This window comes from Sabethes cyaneus, chromosome 3 (genome assembly GCF_943734655.1).
Source record: "Sabethes cyaneus chromosome 3, idSabCyanKW18_F2, whole genome shotgun sequence".
Taxonomy (NCBI): domain Eukaryota; kingdom Metazoa; phylum Arthropoda; class Insecta; order Diptera; family Culicidae; genus Sabethes; species Sabethes cyaneus.
The window spans coordinates 221,958,067-221,981,724 of record NC_071355.1 but is presented as its reverse complement, the minus strand read 5'-3'; the positions used below and the strand labels follow the sequence as shown (position 1 = coordinate 221,981,724).

Sequence of the window (23,658 nt, the reverse complement as noted above, 5' to 3'; positions counted from 1 at the left end):
AGGAACACACAGAATGTTTCTATATAAAAAGCTTCTATTCCAATAAAATACTTATAGTTTCGCGTTCTGCTGGATTACCTTGGAACCAACAAAAAAAAATAAAGTCGATCGTCAATGTTCGAATCATTTCGTATTGTATGTTTGTTCATTCTTTCTTTTTTTTTTCTGCTGCTTACTTCTTAGAGATAGTATTTATCACCACTCATCACATATGTTTACTTTCGCATTCGGCGCTTGTGCTTTTTCGATGATTACATAGGAAATGATTGTTTTTTTTTGTTCGCTCGAGATCTTTGTTAGTATGTATGCTGCATTTTTTCTGACGTGGTTGGAAGCTGGAGATTGTAGGTTGCATCCGAAGTTACTCGAAGTTGTCGTTCAAAACCGCCAAAAGCTATTTGAGGTACCACCAACAACAACAACAACAACAGCAGGCGGCAGAGACTCACCGGTGATGTTTTTTGGATGATCTGAAATAGTCGAATATAGTAGTGAGCAGTTGATCAGATAATAACGAGTGGACGGAACGAGTGCACAGGGATAGACAAAACAACTGGTCAAAACAACGTAACAACCAGAAGGCAGAAACCGGGCGAAGCGTTCTAAAATGTTACAAGATTGACAGAGGTTAAAACTAAACTGTTATTCTTTGTAGCAGAGCCAGCTGAAGCGGTTTAAGTTAGTTCGATTGATTGATTTGATTAAGATTGCGTCGTTTGATTAGGGCAGTGATTGCGAAAAGCGTTGTTTGATTTGATACTAATCAATTGGCGGGATCGTGCGCAAACAACCGGTTAAATCCGGTACTTTCAACCGTATGCATCCGAAGATGATCAAATGTTTTTAAACAAAGCTAGAATCATTCTGACACAAGTAAAAGTAAACTGAGTTCAAGCTAACGTAACAGGTTTGCAATCGGTCGGAATCATTGTTTAATTAATTTTGTTTTTGTAAAAAATGTATACACGTGTGTAAACTTCGTAGATTGATCAATGAAGTGCACTTAATAAAGCGTATATAGTTTGTAGTTTAATCAATTCATACTGAATGACCTTGAATTGCAGTATTTTGTTCATATTCTCATCTCATTCTAAGAACACCATCTTGAATCACTCAACTTAACTATAGATGTAAATCATACAAATACAGTTTACTATGTTTCCGACAAGAAATAGGACAAATTAAAAATTTTTAGTTCAGCTTAACTAAGATTAGGTAGATTTATAACAGTGTTATCTGGAACAAGTTTGCAATACATCGCAATGCCTCCCTAACCCCGCAATTTTCCTGTATTCTAACAGCTGGCTGCGAAGTCTGTCGTACAAAAACAGAAGGTCAAGTTTCGATAACGGAATGTAGCACCTAGGCTTTACTTCGCTTTGCTTTTGCAATACATCTGCAAATTTCAGGACTGCTTAAGTAAGCACCTTGGTGATTAAAATGCATTCCGGCTGAATAAAATTAGTGCCAGTGCTTTAATTTTTAATGTAAAAAATCAAAAGTTTTGCTTAATATTAGCGATTTTCAAAGGTAACAGTATGAAAAACTAAAGTTGACAAAAAAGATTGGTATGCTGATATCCCCACTTAGTCAACCTATCAACTTTTCGTCGGAGAGCTCAATTTCGGATGCAGTTTTTGGATCCAAAAGCGGGGTTCTGTTTATAACGGGTGGCAACTAAAATTTTATTATTTTTTCTCAAGCTGTCAAAAAATGACAAAGATATATGAAGAAGATCTGATTAACCGAAATTAAAGATACAATATCCATTGTTGAAAAAAAACTAGTGTACATTTGAAAACGGTCTGTAATCGGCTGTTCGGCGAAGCTTTCGTTTGACGTCGAAACAGGAGCGTTGTACGGTCGCCATGTCAACTTTGCGAATGCATTTCTTGATTCTACCAATCAACTGCTTGCAATTCGTGGCTCTCCAGTTATTTTTGTACACCAAGGAACTCAAAATCTTCGATTGGGTGCACGGAGACAGATTTTTTGGGTCATGGTTTTTGGTTAAAAATGTGTTCGAATGGATATTCAGGAATGATTGTTTTTTAGCGTAATGCGATGATGCTCTATCCGACCAAAACACGTATTGTCCATCTGCATGATGTTTTTGTAGAAACGGGATCAAAATTTTCTTCAAACATTCGTCTGGTGCATCTTAATTGATAGCCAAACCAGAGGGCTTGTTGTTGAAGAAACGAGAAAGAGAACGAAGTCATTCTGCGTCCATAATTTTGACTGGTCTTCCACTACCCACATTGCGAATAGTTGTTGGGTATCTTAGGATATGGTAAACAGTCGAAGCCGCAACATAATTGCTTTTTAAATGTTGTACCGTGTACTTTTTGCCGAGATTTCTGTTGCAGTTCGTAGAAACATACAACGCGCTTCCGAAATGCTTCTTGTTTCGACGTCATTTTTAACTGGGCAATCATAAACAAAACAAAAAATATTAACAAAAAGAGGAGAGAGAGAGCTAACACATACATACTTTCATTTCTCTTTGAGCTCGTTTGTTGTTGAGCATAAGGGCCGCGAAAAAATTCCAACATTTTAGTTGCCACCCGTTAGAAATGTATTCACTGTGTTCTTCTTGCCAATCTAAACACAGCGAATATATTTTCATGAACAGAATTTTTGTTTCAAACAAAAAAATTGCTTATGAAATTTGCAGAATCGATGACGACTAATTTCACCTTAAATAAGGTAAAACAATCAGTGATCCGCTTAGACTGCCTAAAATAGGTTTTTTACACTATTCACTTTTCAAATTTAGTTTTAGTTGTGAACTCTATGTTGTAAACATAAAATTTTGCTGATGAACCGCCACTTGTGGCTCTCTGAAAATAGTAAACAAGTGATGGAGAAATCGGATCGGGACCCGAACTGTCTATCACAAAGCCAGTGTAAATGAAGAGTATCAAATTCATGACAAACTTGTGAGGGATCCATCCAGAGCTTCACATCAAGTCTTTTCAGCGGCAAATCTTGTAAAAACTTTTTGCTCTCAATGAGTAAGCAAAAGCTACATTGGAGCATGCTACATTCAGAATGAAATGCGGAAGAGGACCCTTTGGAGGACCTGACGCTAACAAATATCAGCAATAAAGGCCCCACTGAAAAGAGAACACGCAAGCGAAAACCACTCCCGGGTGTCGCATACGTGGAAAAAATGGAGGTTTTCATTGTAGCCTTGACAACGGCTGATTATCCCGTGTCTCTTCTCTGCTCAGTTCGATCAGCGGCAGACTGTCCGCGTCGTGCTTCTGGGCATTATGCCAAGTTCAAGAGCGGCCATTTTAAGAATGGTTAGTTTACACTCGTCTGCTTTGACCCGATCCGACGGTCGAATAGCTGGAGCAAAAGGCATCTACGTTCCATCCGTAGGAACCCGCATTAATTGGAACAATACTCTAACCATAGACATTACCATCTATCTTCCAATCTAGAACCATTTGTGAAATGGTGCCGCACCATACTAAAACTGTTGCCTGGTATAATATCAAGTATATTAGTTATGGTTATTCGATAAAAACAATGGGTCGTTAAGAATGTTCACCATACGAAAACGAGTGATTTTCCATACATATATTTGAAGCGTAGGATATGATGAACATAATGATAATGGTTGAACCATAATGTAAATGGTAGACGCCATCGAAATTTTTGTTTTTGGAAAGTACTATAACCATTGATTGTATGGTGGATTATAAGGATTATAATGGCGATATGATTATGACCAGTTTCACCACTGTTTTTATTTATGCGGAAAGGGACACAACTACGTGCCTATGACCACCAAGAACCTGCCGAAGGTTCTGTACCCTCGTAGAGTGCAGAAGTACAGGACACCAAAACAAAAGTCGGTTAGCCCGATCGCTGAGAGGCGCTTCAAGCTAAACTCCATGTTTGGGAAAGCACGCATGCGACAGGTTGGTAACAACCTGTGTTCGATTAACACGGGCGCAACAGCCTCTGCTGCAAAGTTGCCCCGTCACTACCTAGGCAATGCAAGTCTGCAGCGTTAAAAACGGTATGTGTGAAACTTTCCTCCAGAAGTGCCCCACAGCTTCCTAAACAATGGAACCATGCGAAGACAAGAAGGGCGCCACGAAAACTGTCAGTAGCACTGTAGCACTGACTGTTACTTTGGTCCAAAAGCCATGGATCAACGTTGCCAAGATCCGAGGTTTATCCGACGATCTGTTGTAGAACACAATCCCAGCCTAGGACTATCATGCTGTTGAATTGAAAAATTAGATTTTCTTCAATTACAAAATAGGGTATGTTGCTGCTTCGTCGTAATTGCCTATTCCCGTCCTAACCAACAAAAATTATTAAAATATCAGCATTTTTAGATCACACAATGCAAAACTAGTTATTTTCTAATATTTTAGTTTGCTATCTATCATACGCGATCAATCAAAGTGAGCTGAGATCTATTTAAACGCTTTTTATCATTAAAGAAGTCCTACCAGCCAAATTTCCTACGTTCTTTCGTGCGACGAAGAAGAAAATGTCGACTTATCGTTTTAATTTTCGTCATTTATAAATGAAAATAACGCACGCAAGGCATTGTCGTTATTCTACAGCCAGGAAAACTTGCCTGACCTACAGAAATTTTGCAGAATAAAATTTATCATGATGCCGTTCTACACAAATACATGCGCGTTAGCTTCATAAACATTGTTGTGATTTTTAGTTCGAACGATGAAAAATTTTGATGGACGGATTTTAAAACGGTACGACGAATTTAAGAAATAAAGTCAGTTGCGTAATTTCAATATTATGCTTTAATAATCGCTTTTCAGTGATTTCAAAGTTCACGGATCGCAAGATAAGTGTGTTTTAGTCAAATCAGCACAAGAACTTTTGGAGTATTTATCAAATCCATCCAACAAGTGATGAAAATTAGAATGGCTTTACTTACTACGACGGGAATCAGAAATAAACCCTACATGCAACGCGATGTCTTTGCCATCTCGGTGGTAGTTCCGACGACTAGAGGAAAGCAGGGCATAGTTATTGCGTCCACCTACTTTCCAGGGGACAAGGACGCTCCAAACGATAGGGGGTAACTCAGTAACCAACTTGAATATTTTACTTCTAACGTTGTCAATCTAATTAATTTAGGATGACCCCACTTTTATAAATGCTGGCTTGATAGATTTTCGTGGTTGCGTCTTGCAAGGCCTGCGACACAAACCCCCGGTCTCGCCGGAGGACCAATGGAGCTCAAAAGAGCCCTCCTTCCCTATCAGCATACGCCCTTAGTTTCCACCAGGGTTGTACACCCGAACTCCACCATGGTTGCTCGTATCCCGGCTGGTACCATGAGGAGGTAGGTTTGGGAGTTACTGAATTAGAGGCTTTGAACCGCTGGCGTTGTAGGGTCTATTTTATGCCTACTGGTACGCAAGGCACAGACGGTACCCATTATTCAGCCGTTTACCAGGCGGACAATGACATTAACCGTAAGATCCGGAGACGTATTATCGGCGGAAGCATGAAACGTAGAGAATGCTCGAAGAGGACCTGCGACTGCTTGGAGTTTTCGAATGACGAGTACTAAAAACGATCTTCGGCGTACAGGAGAACGGGGTATGGAGGCGGAGGGTACACCGTGAACTCGCACAGCTCTATGGCGAACCCAGTATTCAAAAGGTGGCTAAAGCTGGACGGATACGATGGACATGATATGTGGCAAGAATGCCTGCAAACATGGTTTTCGCTTCAAATCCGGTAGGAACAAGACAAATACGGGCGCACCGAGCAAGATGGTTAGACCAAGTGAAGCGAGATCTGGCGTAGAGTACGCGGTGTCCAAGAAATTGGAGAGCCCACCGAGTACATCAGAGAAACTTTGTTCATCAAGCTTTGTATTAGACCCCAAGCCAACTAAGTAAGTACGTAACTGTTGAATGTGTATTACACAAAGTCGTTGGTTGCTAACCATTCTCTTCGCGCATTGCTGTTCTACAAACCGCGAAAACTGTGTTTATTCTTCTTGATATTATCTGTATTGCTAAAATGAACGCAAAAAAAAACACTAAAGGGTGTCCCACATCAAATTGTACCACGGAAGAAACGCTGCAGAAAATTACGCATTGTGTATTTTCTCTTGAAAATTTCAATAGAAGTAGCTTAGAGTGTATTGTTTACACTCCATTTTTCAGTTCAGTCTACAGAAGCATCTGCTTCTTCTGTCGAAGCAACAAGAAGTCGGATCTAGCTTCGTGCCACTGTTCAAAAGATGTCCTGGAGTGGTACGAAGCCAACAGGGTCATTTTCGTACCCAAAGACATGCCCCCCCCCAACAAGATGGTGGTCGATTGCGATGTCTGCATTGTGCTAGTTATGTACGTCAAACAGAGCCCTGCTCTTCTTTCAGCTGATGCAGCTGTGGTCTATTTGGTTTCGGTTCAGCGCTGCCACCCATAATGTTCTCGTTACAAAACTCTGCAAACAGCTCTGTGTAGACCATAGTCCCTGATGCGTCCAAAGTCCGCGTTGTTCGACCCAATCTTTGTGTTGAATTCACTTGAATCGATTTGGATGTTACCCTTTGACTCGTTCTCGATCACACTTTTCAGTTGTCTGTAAAAACAGTTTTTCTCCGACAAATTGTGCATCTGGCAATAATTTATAGAATAACTAGCTGACCCGATAAACTTCGTATTGCCACAAATTAACCTGTGTTGTACATAAATCATGAATCTCGGATGATCTTTGCCACAATCTCGAGTTTTGCAAGCCCCCCAGTGGGCGGCGCTTCCGACGGCGGGTCACCGGCAACACTCGCGACCGTCTCGTCCTGAATGATCTAGTGTTACTATAGATAGTTTTTGTGGTCTTGTATTGACTAATGTTTTATGGAAGAGTCTCGAATTTCTCGAGTTCGATTAGTTTTTGAGTTTCGCAAAAATTTCTGTTTTATTTGTATGAGAGTCCATATCCCCCTACCACAGGGGTGAGAGGTCTCTAACTATCGTAAAATAAATTCAAGACTCCAAAATCTCCCACCTGCCAAATTTGGTTCCATTTGCTTGATTAGTTCTCAAGTTATAAGGAAATTTGAATTTCATTTGTATGGGAGCTCCCCTCATAAAAGGGGAAGGGGTCGTAATTCACCATAGAAAAAATTTCTGCCATCTAAAACTCCCACATGCCAAATTTGGTTCCATTTGATTGATTAGTTCTCGAGATAAGAGGAAATTTGCATTTCATTTGTATGGAAGCCCACCCTCTTAAAGGGGAGATGGGCCATAACTCGCTTTCTAAAGAAGAGAGAGGTCTCAATTCACCATAGAAAAAAATCTTGCGTCCAAAACCACTTACATGTCAAATTTCGTTCCATTTGCTTGATTAGTTCTCGAGTTATGAGGAAATTTCTTTTTCATTTGTATAGGAGCCCCCCCTCCTAAAGTGGGCAGGGGTCCTAATTCATCATAGAAAAAATTTTTGTCTCCAAAAACACCCACGTGTCAAATTTCGTTCCATTTGCTTGATTAGTTCTCGAGTTATGAGGAAATTTGTATTTCGTTTGTATAGGAGCCCCCCCTCTTAAAATTGGGAGGGTCCTAATTCACCATAGAAAATATTCTTGCCCTCGAAAACTTTCACATGCCAAATTTGGTTTCATTTGCTTGATTAGCTCTCGAGTTATGAGGAAATTTGTATTTCATTTGTATAGGAGCCCTCCCTCCTAAAGTGAGTAGGGGTCCCAGTTCATCATAGAAAAAAAATTTGTCTCCAAAAACACCCACGTGTCAAATTTAGTTCCATTTGCTTGATTAGTTCTCGAGTTATGAGGAAATTTGTATTTCGTTTGTATTGGAGCCCCCCCTCTTAAAGTGGGAAGGAGTTCTAATTCACCATAGAAAATATTCATGCCCTAGAAAACTTTCACATGCCAAATTTGGTTCCATTTGCTTGAATAATTCTTGAGTTATGAGGAAATTTGCATTTCATTTGTATAGGAGCCCCCCTTTCTAAAGTGGGGAGGGGTCCCAATTCATCATAGAAAAAAATTTTGTCTCCAAAAACACCCACGTGCCAAATTTTGTTCCATTTGCTTGATTAGTTCTTGAGTTATGAGGAAATTTGTATTTCGTTTGTATAGGAGCCCCCCCTCTTAAAGTGGGGAGGGGTCCTTATTTACCATAGAAAATATTCTTGCCCTCGAAAACTTTCACATGCCAAATTTTGTTCCATTTGCTTGATTAGTTCTTCAGTTATGAGGAAATTTGTATTTCATGTGTATAGGATCCCCCCCTCCTAAAACGGGGAGGGATCCCAATTCATCATAGAAAAAAATTTTGTCTCCAAAAACACCCACATGCCAAATTTGGTTTCATTTGCTTAATTACTTCTCGAGTTATGAGGAAAATTGTGTTTCTTTGGTACAGGAGCCCCCCCTCTTAAAATGGGGAGGGGTCCTAATTTACTATAGAAAATGTTCTTGCCCTCGAAAACCTTCACATGCCAAATTTGGTTCCAGTTGCTTGATTAGTTCTCGAGTTATGAGGAAATTTGTATGGAAGCCCCCCTTATAAAGAGGAGAGGGGTCTCAATTTACCATAGAATAAATTCTTGTCACCGAAAACACTCACATGCCAAATTTTGTTCTATTTGCTTGATTAGTTGTCGAGTTATGCAGAAATTTGTGTTTCATTTGTATGGGAGCCCCCCCTCTTAGTGGGGGGAGGGGTTTCTAACCATCACTAAAACCTTTCCTGGCCCCAAAAAACCTCTACATGCATATTTTCATGCCGATTAGTTCAGTAGTTTTCGATTCTATAAGGAACATACGGACAGACAGACAGACAGACAGACAGACAGAAATCCTTCTTTATGCAAAGCAAAGCCATGGGTTTATACCGTCTTTAGACATTACCCTTCTTTATCGACAGACTTCGCAGCCGGCTGTTAGAGTACAGGAAAATTACGGGGCCAGTGCAACAATCCTACTGACACTAACTAGCAAGCACCGCCTAGCCGAGATCCTTCTTTATAGGTATAGATTTATCCTATCTCACCAAGGCTACGTAAACGTAAACTCCTCCCTGGGCACAATAGGAATTCAATTCCTTATCCCCATGTCGCATTATCATCTCGTGTAGCAGAAACTTACTGATACCATGGATATGCGTAACAAATTTGGTCATACTGGGGGTATGACCCGATTCTAACTAGCAGCGGGCTGGTTGGAAGACAGATCAAACATGTATTTACAAAAAAAGCACTCGATTCAAATGCAGCAATTATCGAGACATAACCCTTTTCAACTTGGACAGAATTTTTTGCCACATCTTGTTCTGCAGATGCACGCCGTTCTGGAAATTCTTCGATTACCAACCATGCGACAGGTTCTCAACAAATATCAAGAATTCAACATGCAGACGGACGAACTATTTACAGGCAGCATATGATTCAGTTAAACGAAATGAGTTTTGACAGATTACGCCTGAATATAATTGCCCAGCAAAACTGATCCGTTCGTGAAGTTAGATGGTTTCAAGAAGATTATCGCATTGACAAAGGCGAGTGTGTACAATGCGAAGGAGGTTCCATAATGATGAAGTGCTGCGAAGCTTTTTGGATGTCACCAAACATATTGGCGTCAATCGTAGAGTTATGTTAGAGGACATGTGGACATCTACTGGGCTAGATATGTAGCGATCTGGGCTACTAATTTAAATGAAAAATTACCGAAAAACGCAAATGTTTTCGCAACAGACATATTTGAGGATAATTGGCAGATTTGTCGATTGGCATATTTGAGCAAACCCAGATTAAACGTACACCCTGGACACAGGACCATTGCTTTTTGATGTGTGCTGCTAATTGTAAGAAATTCATAAGAATTGCAGTGATTACATTACAGAGAAGTTATAATGAGCTCTATTGTTGCCATCAAACTAATTAATCAAAATCTCTAAAGTCTTAGCCAGACTAGCTCCAGTCATCCTTAGTTCACGTGATTCACTGGCGAACCTTCCGGGACAATGTTGCCCCAGGAATGAGCGACAAAGCAAAGCCTGTTTGCAGTGTGTAGCAAATTGAGCGCGAAGTCATAAAGCATTGCTTCGTCCCCGGCTAATCCGCGATAGTCATTGTTCCTCTCTCACGGCGTAATAGTACCTACTGATAGTCGAATGAAACATTCCAGATGCAGATGGGTACAATGCATTCTACTTCAAAGATGTCTAATTTGTGAAAAAAAAACAGCACAATTCAATTTTTTTTGTATGTTATGTTACAAATTAGATACAAATTACAAATCAGTGCAATTGAAGTACCTCTATCGTTTTCAAATGATTTATATTTGGGAAATTTAAATATAATATTCACTGATCTTCTTACTGTGCATAGCTTCCGAAGGTGTCGATTAGTAAAGCTTATCACTGAACGTACTTTTTAGTTCGACCGATTACGCTGTGTTTCATCACTGTGAAATCCCATTTCAGCACATCTGTCGATGCTCATCGGATCGGTGCAATGCGATGTAATGCGAACTCTTGACCCGAGGTTTTCCAGTGTAGGTACGGAGTCTTTTTTATTGTGCAATTCTGATAACATTAATGGAGGCAAGAAAAAGAAAAAGCTCACGATTGGTACGAATATAGGGCGCGGGATAGTATTTCCAGCTTTTAAATAGTATTCGTCACGGAACGGATGTGCGAGCAAAGTACATCCATTCGTAAATAATTAAGTTTGATAGTTTCCATATTTTTTTAAATAATTAATAATTTTATTGCTTTGCTTGCATGCACTTTTTGACAGTTTGTCAAACAAATGATAGAAATTTTTAAAAAAGATTGCGTTTTAAATTTTACAATTTAAAAAATGTTTACAGCCAAACATAGAAACACGAGAAACATTATTCACATAAATCATAGCAATATGGGTCTACTGCAAAAGACAATCAGCAGAGTTGTCACATTAGCGTTTGTTCAGCGTCTTTTCAGCATCGTCAGCGCTTGCGAACGGCTATTATTAGAGTTTCGGGTTAAGTGGAAACTTGAAATGATCATTTTTGTACGCAACGGCCTGATGCTCCCAGTGTTATGTTTGTTAGTCTGTGCTATAGCATTACAAATTATGCTATTTCGTGACGCTCACAGGTGGTGAAGATAAGCAGATTAAAGCTGAACCATCGGCATCAGTCAATGGCAATGTAACGGAAAGAAACGTCAGTGATGGTCGCCAGCATGTGTTTAGAAATTTGTAGGAAGTGTTACGTCTGTTAGTCTGTGTCGAGAAAAGTGAAACATAATTTATGGTTTAAAGAAGCAAATTCGACTAAACATAATGTTAACAAATAGTAGTATTAGCTTTCGATAGATACTATTCGTTACTAATGTACTGGACCTTTACGGATGCAAGCACCATTGTTTTCCAAAGTTTATTTTTCACTCCACTTGTTTTAAAAACTACTACTTGGAAACGTGAAAATAGAATTAGCAAGAATTGATAACAAAAGATCACAGGCACAAATCGGCCAGAAAAAATTAAATTAGTATAGTTATACCGCTGAGGGTCGTATCAAAAATTAACGAAAAGAAAAAAGAAAATAAAAACGTGACAAACAATTCACCTATTGATTTTTATCACAAATTATGCTTTTGTATGCTTTCGGTTGTCCATCTGCTAGAGTGTGAAGCTACACGTATGTCATTTGGTTTTTGTTTTTTGGTTTTAGCGGGAGAAGCCCTGAAGGAAGCCACAAATGGAAAACAGGCCGATTAGACACAAAATGTACGACGCCCACATGTATGTATATTGCTATACACCATAATACTTAGGAAAGGAGTGTGGATTACTAAGGCACCGGAAACCCGACACATACATACAACAAATACACAGGGCGCGCGGTTTACGAGCAGATGCACAGCTCTAGCTGGCGTCCTCGTTTAAGCGTTTTAGTTACATCGGCGGTAGTGGCACGAATGGCAGAGGAGGATCGTAAGCGTGAGGAGTGCCGGCGTACAATGGCTTTCGCGGCCTGATGGCGCCGACGGCGACGGCGTGGCGGTGGTACGATAAACGATTGCAATACATACGTAGTGGTAAGGACGGACGTTCCGGACTTGCTGCTGCGGTGGACTGCACGTTGCTGTTGGTGATCTCCGATTGGAATTACACTACCCGCGGGATGAGTGGTAGTACCTGCAAAGTAAGATTCTTTACTCTGATAATGTTTACTAATCGATAACAAAACGATCCACCTTTGCTAGTTCTGGTAGACGATCTTTCGGTGCGATGCGTTCGACTGGTTACGGTATTTTCATCGCTTCTACGGCTTTCGGCGGTTGATGATTTCGACACTCCATTTCGAGAACTTTCTTTATCAGTGGAGCTGTGGTGGTGTCTGGTTCGACGTGGTCTACGAGGAGGATCAACTGTGGCAGAATTCGGTAAGTCTTCTGAAGAACTGGCATTCGATTGATGCAGCCGCTCTTTGCTGCACATACGAATCAGTCGACGAGTTTCCGTGGCCGAATTCGATAGCTTACGGCGACCACTGCTACTGCGGGACTCGGATGCTTGCGTAGGACGCATTACGGATGTACTCATGGAGGATGGTCGCGAGAGGCTTTCATTAGATGATGCTGAAGAGACTACAAGAAACGTTCATCAGTATGCTTACAAGCCTTGCTGATTAGAACCTACCTTTTTCAGACCGTTGATGTCGCTTCAAACTTTCGTCGAAGTTCTTAGATACCTGAATTCCACGGGACTTCATAATTTTGTTTGTGGAAGCACATTCTCGAATCGTTCCCAGTGTAACGCCACTGTTTGAGGAACGATATTCATTCAGGAGGCTCTCAGTACTTTCAGCGTTCGACATGTTGTTAACAACCTGAAAAATATCAAGCAGTTGTATAGACGCTAAAACCTAGTGGGCTTGTAACCTACATTCAAAATTTCATCAGCAGCTCGTGTTAGCTCCTCGAGAATCTCCTCATCCCGTTTAAGATCCGTTTTACGATCGTATTGTGTGCTGGACGATTCCACAACGGATTTGACTAGATTCTCGTATTGCGGTTCAACAACCGTAGTCGTGGCAGTTGGAGCGCCGGAAGTTTTTTCAGCTCTATCATTGTCGATACGTTGACTGTGCCGTAACAAGTCAGGCTTATCATTCGTCAACTGCCAGGGAGAGGATTTTTGAGGTTTAACCTGTGTAGAATTCGTAGAGGATGATGCGGAAGACGACGACGTCGACAGAGGATGCATGTTAATCGAGTTACGTTTAATAAACGAGGAGGTAAGAGTTGTGGATCGGGTAAACGCCGTATGCGGCGGAGTCTTTACTGACGCCGACGACAACGAGGTACCCGACGAGTTCGACGATTCGTGGCTTTTGTTTGGGTTGACACCGAAGAATGACAGTTCATGTTCGCGAAGTTGTCGTGCACCCGACGACAGCCGAAGTGATGCCCGTTCTTCGTTTCGTGCTGTGCCATTCGTTTCGCTAGCAGCCGTCGGAATGTGGCGCTTGAAGTGCGTCGAAAGTTGCTGCTGTGGCTGCACAGCAGCTGCTTGTTGAGGTTCGATCGTTTGCGGAGGCTGGGTTTTCACCGTTGGTGGAACGCTACGGTTACCGATTACTGGCGCCGGACAAGGTTTATTGCCGGCCGGCTGGCCGGTACTAGGCGTCGATTGCTTCTTGATAGGAGTAGGACTTTTCAGCGCAATGGACATTATGTTGCTATTTCTGGGCTGCTTTTCATTGGAAATAGTTGTGGTCGTTGTTCCGGTAGATGATGGTTTCACTATTTCAAACTCTAGGAAATTCATTAAAATTTATTTTCATTATTAGTGACCAAAAGTTGTAAGAAAACATTCAAAAAGAAAAACGTAAAATATGTACACGGCGGATGAACTATCAAAGAAATCGTGCGTGCACTCTTCGAACTTACCTGAACTGGAGTTGACGGTGATCTTAATGTCCTGATCGCGATACTTTTGATAACTTCTTTTCGCTTTGAGCCGACTCCAGCTTCCCGATAGCTCGCTGGCACCTTTCTCTTCGCTATTACCCGCCAAATTGCCTAGGTAAAGTTTGACTTCTTCATCAGCTTTAGCACTATCGTCGCTGTCATATTGCTCAGCCGCATCGTACAGTCGTTTCAGCTGAGTAAGCTGATGACTTAGAACGCTTGATCCTAGCTTTTTCATCCGAGGTGCTGCCACAGGTTTTGCACTGACATTAGACACCATACTGACTGAGGAAAACTCGTCCGTACTTGATCGACGGATGCTGTTTTTGCTGATATAAGCCTCGAAGTCGGATAGTCGAGATTCGTTCGTAGACTTTCTTCTATAGGCAGCTACGGGAGATCGGTAGCGGGGCTCATCATCGTCGATATCTCCGTCCAGAGAGGCTGCATATTTTGCTACTCTTAGCTTGGGAGTTTCCCTGTAGATGCTACTGGCTGAATTCGACTTGGAAATTGTGCTGGAAATTAGTTGAATTCCAGGACGTCCTTCCTCGTCCGCGTTGCTGTCCAGAGAATCTCTCCGAACTGCTTCGAGCTTTTTCATGGCTTCATCGAATTGAGTTGCCGAACGCATTGTTCGCATAATAAGCGACGTTGACTTTAGGGGACTGCGATCCGAAGGATCACCGTGTGTCATACCGATCGTGATCTTAGTAGTGGATTTCGGATTCGATTCGGATGATTCTAGAGTTTGTATTAAAAGGAAAAACGAATGGTGCAAAAGAAAAATGACAGATTTAAACCAACAATTGGTGACTGTGGCACAGAATTAGTGTATTGTTTTTTATGGTCCAATTTTGCGTGCGACGTGGAAGCGGTTGGTTAAGGCTAACTAAAAGAGATTGTGCTGCGATAGTTCATCCTCGAAAAGATGTCAAGCTTGTCAGAACTACGACTAAGCGACTTACCTTCTGATTTTCGAGCGACCGGTTGGGCTGGAGGGAGGTTAATTTTAGTCGAAAAAGTACCATTTGTTGTCATCGGTTCGTCACTTGTTTGTTGCTTTTCATCCAGCTCTCCGTTCCAATAGTTCAGTTCAGTCGATACGGGTCGCAACTTAACTCCCCATAAGCTTTCACTATTTTCCAGATTTTCGCCTAGCATGTACGGTTTCGGCTTTACGGGTTTGTTTTTAAGTATTCCACGGAGTGATATTTCGTCTGCCGAATGGGCGTCACTGTCATCCGAAGGGACAACGAGCTTGTGTGGACTAGGTTCCGGGCGGCCAACCGAAGTAGTCACCACCGGAGGAGCAGTATAAACAGGGTTTTCTTTCAGATCCGATTCGTTGATCTCCTTTTCCAAATCGCCGAAATGTGTTACCGGAACACCGGAACTGATTGCCTGCAGAAATGACGATCCCATCGATCCGCCAGATGACGACCTTCGTCGCCTGCGAAAAACATTGGTTGGCGGGGGTTTCTCATCTGTTTCAACGATGTTTACACGACCCGAGTCAGCGGTAAAATGAACTTCCGTTTTACAAAACTCAACTTTTTTCTTGTTTCTATTGAAATCGTCAATAAACGTATGGGTAAAACCATTCACACTAACCGATGACTTCTTCTCGAACATATTTTTCAAACTGTCACGAACGTAACTGGTCTCGTCAACAGCTATCGAATGACGTTTGATCTCCTCATCGCGGTAATTCGTTTTTCCATTATCCTGACCTTCGTTGGTGATTTTAATTACCATCGCCGTGCTGGCAGGTTTTTCCTTCTGTTCTCCAAGGGTTACAATGGTACCTCTAGAATAAGCATTATTCTCCGTCCCACCACTGGACCAACTGGAACTGAGATCCGACGAACGACCGATTCCACTGTCGGTCGAAGAATCCATTTTCGCCATAAACCCAGACTGCTGATGCATCCTTTCGAATCCATAGGACTTTCGCCGCGAATGCCAATCCTCCGAGTTACTATCGGTCGAACCTTTACGGTTCGATTCTAGGCTATTACTTTTGTAGGAATCGGACGAACTGCTAGACTGCAGTGTACCCAATCGTGTTTCAACCTCGGTTATGGTAACCGAATCGTCATCATCCTTGCGCTCCTCACCTGGACTCATGTCATCACGGTAGAGTGACTCGTTGCTCAGCCTTCGCAGCTTCCCACGGATTTCTTTTAACGATTCAGCTGTGAGAAAGGTGGTGGACGAAGTTTTAGCAGCAGTCGCAGTGGTTGGTGTTCGCGGAGATTCCACCTTCGGAACAGGACTTTCCGCTACGTTCTTGAGAATGTTATCCAGTGCAACAAAATCGATGTGATTATTCCTCATGGCAGTATTCAAACGGCGACCGTTCTCTAACTCTTGACGAATCTTTCGCACGCTAACGGAATTTTCTGGCAGATCGATCGGACGGACGTTGGTTCTGTTTTCGAACAACAAGAAAAAAACAGCATTATTAATTGTGTGTCCCACTAAATTTACAGCAATGAACAGAAACATGCAAGCCAACTTCCACTTACTTTGGTGCAGTTTTCCTTGGAAATTGTAGCGAACGACGGATCTTGCTGACTCGCTTCCACTGCGTGGGTTCGACGTCGTCATCGAAGTTGGTTTCGTCGCGTTCAGTGGCTAAATCTTCGGTTGAGATGCTCTTGCCGCGGCTTAGGAAACTGCAAAACACGATCAAAGTTGAGGAAACACATTAATGATAATGGCAAAACAGAAACGAGTAGGTATACTCGAATAGGGTTGAAAACAGAACTGCTATTTCTGGTTCAGTGAAATTCAAATCAGGTTCAGTGGCCTGGAATTTCTAATTACTGATTTACATATAATACAAGCGCAAGAGCGCGGATGGGAATCGATCATTGTCTGCCGCTAGCGAGCGGTTCTACTGGTTGCCAAAAATTTCCGATTGAATTTCCGTCCCCTTATTGGCTGCTCACCGCGGATGTACAGTTAATTATTCTAAAATGCCCGCGGCATGGGTTGCAGTTCTTCTACACAATTTTTTTTCTTGCTGCTCTCCTTTACGACTGCACCACCTCCAGAGATTGACGATCTTTGCCAGCTGCGGTTGAACTAGCGACTGAGCGTGCCAGCCGCCATAAGCCGCTCGAAGGCAGTCTTGCGATCGCGCAAGACTTTCTGCTCGTCACCCGAACGAACCTGAGTAGGCGCGCGCGCGTGAGCAAGCCGTGGGTCATAAACCATTCACTTCGATCGTTGGCTCGTGCGCCAGATTGTAGGTACCTTAGCCAGTCAGCCAGCCAACCAGTCGAGCCGGCACACGTGGCCAACTGGCGGTAGGTACCAGGTGTGTTGATTTCGCGAGTTTTCCTGTGCTATTTATAGTAATAACTATTTCGATGGGTCACCGCTTTGAGCGTACACCGGCAAATGATACAATGTGCTACATATTGCATTGCCAGTGTCTACAGATAGCGAGACATCGAGAATATATCATGCCCGTGAACCTCAATGATCGCTGGCAGCTGAAGTTGGCCAATCAATCAGTGACAATTATTCCTGACGAGAGTATAAGTTGATGTTGTTTCTAATTTACATCTGAGGTTTTGCACGGTAAATGACGAAAAAATATTAAATATCGAATTTACCCTCCTCGAGAGTGTTTTTCATATAATTCATTATAGTGTATTTAACTATAGGTATAGCACAGACAAACAGACATAACACTCGTTTTCCATTCTTTGCCCCAATTAAACCGTCATTTCAAATTTGAGCTTAGTTGGGAATGTCTCCGTTTTGGTCAAATTGGCGCTTTTTAACGAAAGAAAAGGAATGCACCATAAAAAATACTTGCTACTTCAAGGGATACTCCTGTTGCTATTTGATATTTGGGAATGTCGATCATAGATGGTGCTAGTGTTTAAGCATAATGTGAGGTACGATCATTTTTGTTGATTTTTCTTCCAAGAGTTATGTCTATTTGTCTGCGGGTATAGGTTGTTGGCAATAAGCTTTTTGATTACCACCGTTTTATGGTCAAAAAACTTCTCAAATTTGATAACATTTGTTTGAAACTAAAGACCGGTCTTGTGTCGTCGTAAATCGTTTGTTTTTCGGCCATTATTCAATAACAGAAAATAACGCTATTGTGAAATTTACACCATTAAAAGATGAAAATTCGGGTAGTGATAAAAAATATTTTGAAAGTGTTCAATGAGCAAGGACATAACTTTTCTGACTTTTCTTTCGAAGTTTCCACAAACCCTGACAAGTTTTCCAAGTCGTATTTTTTATCATTGCTGGAAAAATTTAATTACGTTTTCAAAAATATTTGCTTTACGTTAGTTCCTGAAATATGAAGTTTTAAAATAATCGATGTTAGAAAAAACCATAAAATTTGCTTGAAGTTTTCACAGAAAAAAGAAAAATCTCTAATTTTTAATCAAAGGATCATAATAAGCAGCGCGTGTGGTGGGCAGCAACATTTTGCATTGTCATCTTTTTAATGTGCTTTGCGAAAAATTTATTTAATAAAGCTGTGCCTTCTGACCGTTGCGAACATAATCAAGCTACAGATTAGTTGATCCGTAACCGACCAGGGCACTATGGGCCAGAAATTAAAATTTCGCGACAAAAATGTTTGCGGCTAAACGGGATGTTATAGCATCTTTTGAAGCGGTCGTGCAATATTCAGATGTTACCTTAACAACAATTTAAGTAATAACTATTCAACTAAAATTGCTTTCTATTTTTTAGTGTCAAAACATTAAAGATAAATCAGTTTTAAATATTTTTTCTGAATGTATCAACTTTCTATCTTCTACTCATTTTCAGTAGCAAACCTTTGTTTTTGGATGACCTATCAAATCACATTTCCTCTTGTAACATTTTTATCTCAACAGGTTTTCAGCTCAATATGACGTTCTAGAAAGTAATTTGCACATAAAAGAGGAATATTTTTGCTTAAGACTGTTTTGCTTTTTCTGTATGAGCTAATAAACTATAACTGATTTTAGGTTAAAAACAGTCTGATAAAAAATCTGAATATCTCAGCCATCTGCAAGTATCTGCAATTAGTTTGCATATCAATTTGTTAAAAATTGTTCAAGCTAACTGCCCAAATGTTCATTTTAGAGAATACCTGGGAATACCATTAGTTTTACCAACACACAGTAACAAAATAGTAATTTTTAATAGTAAATTATGAAAATTATATCAATGTTTATAGGTTTTCCATGTTGTCATTATAGCAAAAGAAGAGTAAAAGTCCACTAACTATAATGTAATTATGGTTATTTTTCAATTAAAACTAGATGAATAAATGTGAAAATGTGTTTATAAATGATGAAATTAGGCATTACAACGCAAAACGGATATTAAAAGCCATGGTAACTATAAATGGGCATAGTCATGTCAAAATAACCCCCTGAAATCATTTTCGAAGACTATGTAAATTGTTTTTGTGATAGAAAAACACTCATAGCTCAAAAAGTTTTTTTTTTGATTTTTGTCGCGAAATTTTAATTTCTGGTCCATAGTGCAGAGACCAGGGATGGTTCGATCACTTTGACTCAATTTTGATTCATTTGACAGTAGCATCCTAGCCGAGCAAAATTTGACAAATTGATGTATGGGACATTTGTAGATAATAACTAGATCTACAATTTTCCTGAATGAAGTGTTGCTGTATCTTTTGTATTTACGGTGCTACAATGCTAGTACCTCATTAGTAACTAAATGAACGTTCATTTAGTTACTAAAGAGGTACTAGCATTGTAGCGCCGTAACTACAAAAGTTACAGCAACACTTTATTCTGCAAAATTGTAAATAATAACGAGTTCTACAAATGTCTCATACATAACTTTGTCAAATTTTGCTCGACTGAAACAGTAGTGTCAAATGAATCAAAATTGAGTCGAAGTGATCGAACCATCCCTGGCAGAGACAGCAGATATGGAATGAGCAAGTCACCAAGTGTTTCTGATACTATCGGTGGATAATCGGTGGGGTCGTGGGGGCCCTTTGTTCATCTGATTTAGCCATGAGAGTAGTGACTAAGTCATGCCAACGGAGTTGCAAGCGATGACCAAATTTTTTCCAACACTTAATATTCTTTCTTAATATGAGCTGCGTGTTTCCTAGGATGCATCCGATTGATTTCGGAATCAACTCTGAGCGAGCTCCACCTGCTAGTCTTAGGCGAAATACGTATCTGTCGTGAATGAAATCAATAGTAAAATTCAATCGTGAAAAAAGTTTTCTTTCATTTAATTTTCGTATTGCATTAAGCTCATAAAAAATTGTAGTCAACCCAAAATGTAAAAACTGGGAGCTGAAATGTAGAAAATCATTTTGGCAAACGGATATCACTCTTTAAAAACGCGACGTTGTCAGCCCACCGTAGTCTTCCAACTTTCGCCAGGTGTACAATGGGAATCTCTCCAAGCAGTGCCTTTAGCTCGTGATTCATACGCCTCCGCCACTCTCCGCTTTCCGTTTGTACTCCGCCAAAAATAGTCTGCAATACCTTTCGTTCAAATACGGCTAGTGCACGTATGTCTTCCGTAAGCAAAGTTACTGTCTCAAGTCCGTAGAGTACTACCGGTCTGATTAGCGTTTAGTACATCGTCAGCTTTGTGCGGCGGCGTGGGAATTACTGCGTGGAATACAAACATTTAGATTTATTTTTACTTTTTCATTCCATTCTAATATCGTAAAAATAGTGATTTTGGAAAGTAAATCGGTAATTTTTACTTCTTTATTCAATATGGTCTAGGTCAAAAAAGGGCCAACCTGCTTTTGAGTAGTTTTTACGTTATTGACATTTGAAAACTGCATATATTTTTTTAGAAAAAATGCCCGTAGTTTCAGAATCGAAGGAGATAGCAACTTAATTCCTTTAAAGAAAATGTTCGTTTTCAATAGCTGTGAAAGCGCTCAGAAGGTATGAATTGTGAGAAATGAACACAAAAGGAGATATAAAGAAAAAACGGATGTTTCAGGCCCACCCTGACCAAAAAACTTAAAATTGCTCCAGCCTATCAACTTTAAGAGATAGGTCTTTCATTTCTCTGGCAAAGTTACTCAAAATCTAGTGTTCTTCAACTTTGCTGAACATTTTATTCAGCCAACTTAAGCCATAAAAAATTTGGACTCGCTTTATAGGATGGCCACCCTAACGTCTTATGCACCAAAAAAATGCGGAAGTTGAAATAACAAGTTTTCTCCGACGATACTATATACCTAGGACTAATGGTTTTGGTATGATTACTTTTTGCACCTTGATTTGGACTTCATCCCTCAGTCCGGCGTATGCTCCTATTTCAAAGCGTCTTGCGGAGGGACAACTAGGCTCGATTTCCAGCTTGAATGCGTCGTTGGATGTCCTCACTCGTATTACTGTCGGCAGTGACCATAGATCCCAAATATACGAATTCATCAACCACTTCTAGTTCTTCACCGTCAATAGTCACTGTCCGTGGGAGGCGAACGTTGCGCGATTCGAAAGGACTCGAGACTCGAGAGTATCCCCGAAACGCCCACGTAGCACATCACTCGCTCCAGAGTAGCTTTGATCAGCCGCGTCATAGATTTCCAAGCAATTGGTATCCAAATTTCAAAAAATACCCTCAAAATTTACCAAGTCAGTCGAGAATTGATCGAATATCTTAAAACAACAGGAGACCTAACGGAAAACGATAATAACTTTATTGCCTGTATTCCTCTGTAAAAGCAATTAGCTGTTGAAACAACTTGAAGACAATGACCCGTATGAATAAAACAGTTTGCCTTGCTGTTCCCGAGTAAACATTATGAACGAAGTAAAGTAAACTGATTTATTCATACGACTTAATCATGGAGGAAAAAAGTAGTAGGATATTTGGCGGTACCGACAGCTCTGGCTAAAACAATTTTGAAGGGAGGAGTATTAATTTACCTTCAGAAGTAATTTTCACAAACAACTTAAAGGAGCACCAATGGGTAATCCGTTGTCAATAAAGTTATGTAAACAGTTTATAGCAAATGTCGGATATGAAATGGGGAAGGCAACTAGGAAGAAGCGCCCAACATAGCTCTAGCCGTCCCAAGCCCCTACCTAGCGCCTCCACGTGGCCATACCTGGAAATACTTCAATTTGTATAATTGAGTAGCCAAGCTAGGAGGTGCGGAGTCGTGCGGTTTTCAGTTCCTAACCTTACAAATGTAGTTTTAGGCAACCATTAAACCACACGACTTTAATTTCAAGTATTATATGATTTATACTAATTTTTTGGTAAACTAATCTATTTTCAGAGAGCGAAATAAGGCGCTATATCCTTGGCCAATTGCAGCCTGGCTTCTGGTCTAAATGCCATTAGTTCATCCCTGAGGGTCCGGAGTATCACTTAACCCTTATTAGCAAAGATACTCCCAACGACTGTAAATAAATCATTATCTATGTATATGGGAAGCGTTTGGTACGGGAGGTCCACGCTTTCTTCCTTCCCTTGATTTCAAGGAGTTTGATGGAATTAGGTATTTTTTCTAGTTCCACTTGATTCCTTGGAATTCTCTCTGCGGTACATGCTGCGCAGTTGGCCTGGCCGTTGACAAGAAAAATGATTGATTCAAGTAATCGTCATTTTCCAGGATGCCTTCCAGAATTGGCTGCGTTAGTGTGAGATTAGATTAGATTAGATTAGTAAACAGTTTATAGCAAATGTCGAAAATAAGCTGTAAGAAAAACAATTACTATCAGAAAGATACATACAGTTCACGTACGTACACTAGCCGAAATAACCAACTTAAAAGCAGGATGGGATCAACAAAGGACCCGGATGAAAAAATTGAGAAAATCGACGATTTACGAAATCAGATGCCCTCACGAGACGAGAAAGAAATTGAAAACTCGATTAAAGGAACGTATAGCTAGTAGAGTCTTCAGACTTGTACAATTTTAGACCAAAACTGCTAGTGCAGTTTTATACATCTTCAATGAGCACCATTTGCTAACTATCACCATCAATACGCCAAAGAGATAAATAACTGTTCTACGTTGGGTATGGATGTAATATTTACAAAGCTTAAAGAAATATAAGGGACGTCATTCCACTTTACTTAGCAGAACATTGCAAACGTATACTTAGCCATAGCCTAGCTTAGAATCTTAAAAAAGATATTATCAATTTCCCACCCTTTCGTACGCGATGAATTATAACCATCGCCAGAATCGTCGCGGGGGCAAATATCGTTTATTTTGTCAAGTAAATCAATAGCTTACATGCTAGACAAGCATAATATATACTTACAACTTACATAGAGTCAAGTAGATTCTTTCTGCGACGATTTCAAGCTATCAAAAAAGTGAGCAGCGCGTTTTGTTACCAAAGAAACGGGCAATAATGCAGAAACTTTTCGTTTCTACTATTTGTTTATTATTCTGCGCATATTATTATGTTATTATTTTGACAGATACGCATTTCGTCTCCGACTTACAGGCAGTGTTCGAGCTAAAATTGATGAAGTTTGCATATTGGAGACGAAAATAGCTGAATTTGATCAAGCGGGATGCAATATGCATGAGTTTTGTGCTTCTTGCTGTGGAAACAGAGAAACTTAGCGAATGCGGAGTCCTTCGTCGGCGAGTACCAAACTGGTTGTCGTGAGCGTCGCTCTACGGCGGATCAGATGTTTACACTATGTCAGTTACTTGAATAGTTCCGGGAGTACAACTTGCTGATTCAT

At 40.6% G+C, this 23,658-nt stretch overlaps 1 protein-coding gene across 1 annotated transcript; it reads right to left on the bottom strand.

Moving 5' to 3' along the window:
* Positions 1-172: 172 nt before the first annotated feature.
* Positions 173-23,658, bottom strand: LOC128740771 (uncharacterized). Its single transcript, XM_053836336.1, has 9 exons — positions 23,624-23,658; positions 16,484-16,633; positions 14,921-16,386; positions 13,932-14,696; positions 12,925-13,796; positions 12,679-12,868; positions 12,234-12,626; positions 12,069-12,174; positions 173-470 (listed from the first exon to the last, which is right to left on the bottom strand). Exons 1-9 carry the CDS (start codon positions 23,656-23,658, stop codon positions 446-448), a joined length of 4,002 nt encoding a protein of 1,333 aa, XP_053692311.1. The 3' UTR covers positions 173-445.

Coding starts and splice junctions, on each gene's coding strand:
- LOC128740771 (XM_053836336.1), bottom strand. CDS start 23,658: ATGAATCAGCAAGTTGTACTCCCGGAACTATTCAA. Junction 14,697..14,920: donor GGTCGCTCGAAAATCAGAAG/GTAAGTCGCTTA, acceptor TACAAACTCTAG/AATCATCCGAATCGAATCCG. Junction 12,627..12,678: donor ACATCAACGGTCTGAAAAAG/GTAGGTTCTAAT, acceptor CGTTTCTTGTAG/TCTCTTCAGCATCATCTAAT.